Source organism: Siphateles boraxobius, unplaced genomic scaffold (genome assembly GCF_051911475.1).
Source record: "Siphateles boraxobius isolate OS27281-9 unplaced genomic scaffold, OSU_SipBor_1 8, whole genome shotgun sequence".
Taxonomy (NCBI): Eukaryota; Metazoa; Chordata; class Actinopteri; order Cypriniformes; family Leuciscidae; genus Siphateles; species Siphateles boraxobius.
The window spans coordinates 38,331,516-38,333,371 of record NW_027509208.1 but is presented as its reverse complement, the minus strand read 5'-3'; the positions used below and the strand labels follow the sequence as shown (position 1 = coordinate 38,333,371).

Sequence of the window (1,856 nt, the reverse complement as noted above, 5' to 3'; positions counted from 1 at the left end):
TGGTTTGCCGGTGAAACTGGATAAATGGATATTTACCTCTGCACGGTAAACAAATAAACTGAATAATAGCAAAACAACAAAGTGTAACAATGGTTACACTTTGTTGTACAAAGAATAACAATGGTACAGCGCGTCAACTAAGGCACTCCTGGGCTAAACCACCTCAGTAGCCGTCAGTATTAGACTGAGCGGTTACAACATGTACTCTGGGTCCATAGATCAATGATCAATGTGTGATACTGATAACTGAACTGTATTTCGACAATATTCGAGGAAATGATCAATAGCTGTCTTGTAGTCAAGACTCGTGTTTAATATAACAAAATATTATACATTAACCTAGACAAAGTATATATATGAAAAATAAACAACAGGAAAAAGAGGAGAAACAATTTGTCTTACATTCAATGACTTACTGCACATTCATCAGAGAGGAGTCTTCATTAAACACTTTAAATGTGAAAATTAATTTTAAGCTTTTCTGAAACCAGGGGTAAAATAAGGCATAAATTATGGGATTAATGGTGGAGTTCAGGAAGAAAAATATTGCAGCAACATCTCTGACATAAAAGAAGTCAGCATTGTCATATGGAATCGCTAAAGAACAAATATAATATGGCAGTAAACATAGGAGAAACACAAAGACCAGAATCCCCAGCAGTATCGCAGCTTTTCGCTCTGATTTGTCACTGACTCTGCTTTTAGAGGATTCTTTGCTTTTGTGAACCTGAAGGGCTCTTATAGCAGTTACATGTTTCCTAACAATGACAAAAACATGAGTGTATAATATTATAATGAGTGTACATGGCATAAGAAACACAACCAGGAGATCAATAAAGAATGAAACCCCATCTACAATATAAACACATTCTCCTGGACATATGAAAGTGAAGTTTCCATTAATTAAGAGAAGAGTGAAGTTATAAAGGATTGAAAACAGCCAGTCAAATAAAGTTGCTATGCAGATCACAGTGGGTGAGATTTTCTCTGAGTAAACAAAAGGAGAACGTAAAGCCAGAAATCGATCAACTGCTATTAGAGCCACCGTGTGAACAGACACGGTTGTTGCTTGAAAAGTCACAAAATTGTAAACCGAGCACATCACTGGTCCAGAAATCCAACATGACTCGACGAGCCAAGACAAATGAAGCGGCATCACAAAAACTCCGACCAGCAGATCAGACGCAGCTAAAGAGAGAATGAGGATGTTAGCAGGAGTGTGGAGCTGCTTGAAGTGACTAACAGAGATGATGACCAGCAGGTTTCCACACACGGTCAGAAGAGCCACAGCTGCTGAGGACATATACAGAATCACATAGACAGAGAAAGAAACAGATCTCTCTGGACAGGAATATTCCTGACAGTCATCAGTTTGGTTCACTGCTGTAAGATTCATTCTGAAGTGCATGGAAGAAACATCCAAAGATGTTTTTCCCTGTTACTTCATTTATATAAAGTTCAGTACATAACCACAGATCTATGAAGATGCTATTTGTCTCTCCAGCAGTTCTGAACTGCTCCTCAATGAAACACAGTCACTCCCGGAGGCTCCATAATAAAGACGTTCTACAATCTATATTGCCTTTTTATACACTTGACATCTTGACTCTTTCCAAGACGGCAGCATCAAGGGAGAAGAACATACAGCTGGGAGATCAACTGATTTAGAAAAGTTTGATACAAAATCATACAGTGCCTAGCATAAGTGACTAACTTATTAAAGTGACTAAAATAAAAATCTGCCTGCCTCTATGGGAATTTAAGATAGGGGTGTACTGACTTATGCCCCCTGTATTTTAAGGAAGAACATTTATTTATTTACGATACATTATTCATTCACAAAGAAAATTGGTGTC

General features: G+C 37.8%; 1 protein-coding gene across 1 annotated transcript; it reads right to left on the bottom strand.

The window, feature by feature from the left end:
* Positions 1-412: 412 nt before the first annotated feature.
* On the bottom strand, positions 413-1,396 carry LOC143729752 (trace amine-associated receptor 13c-like). Its single transcript, XM_077221148.1, has one exon. The coding sequence runs from the start codon at positions 1,394-1,396 to the stop codon at positions 413-415; it is 984 nt and encodes a 327-aa protein (XP_077077263.1).
* Between the last annotated feature and the right edge of the window lie 460 nt (positions 1,397-1,856).

Bases quoted from the DNA above. Each gene is read 5' to 3' on its own strand.
- LOC143729752 (XM_077221148.1), bottom strand. From the start codon at position 1,396: ATGAATCTTACAGCAGTGAACCAAACTGATGACTGTCAGGAATATTCC.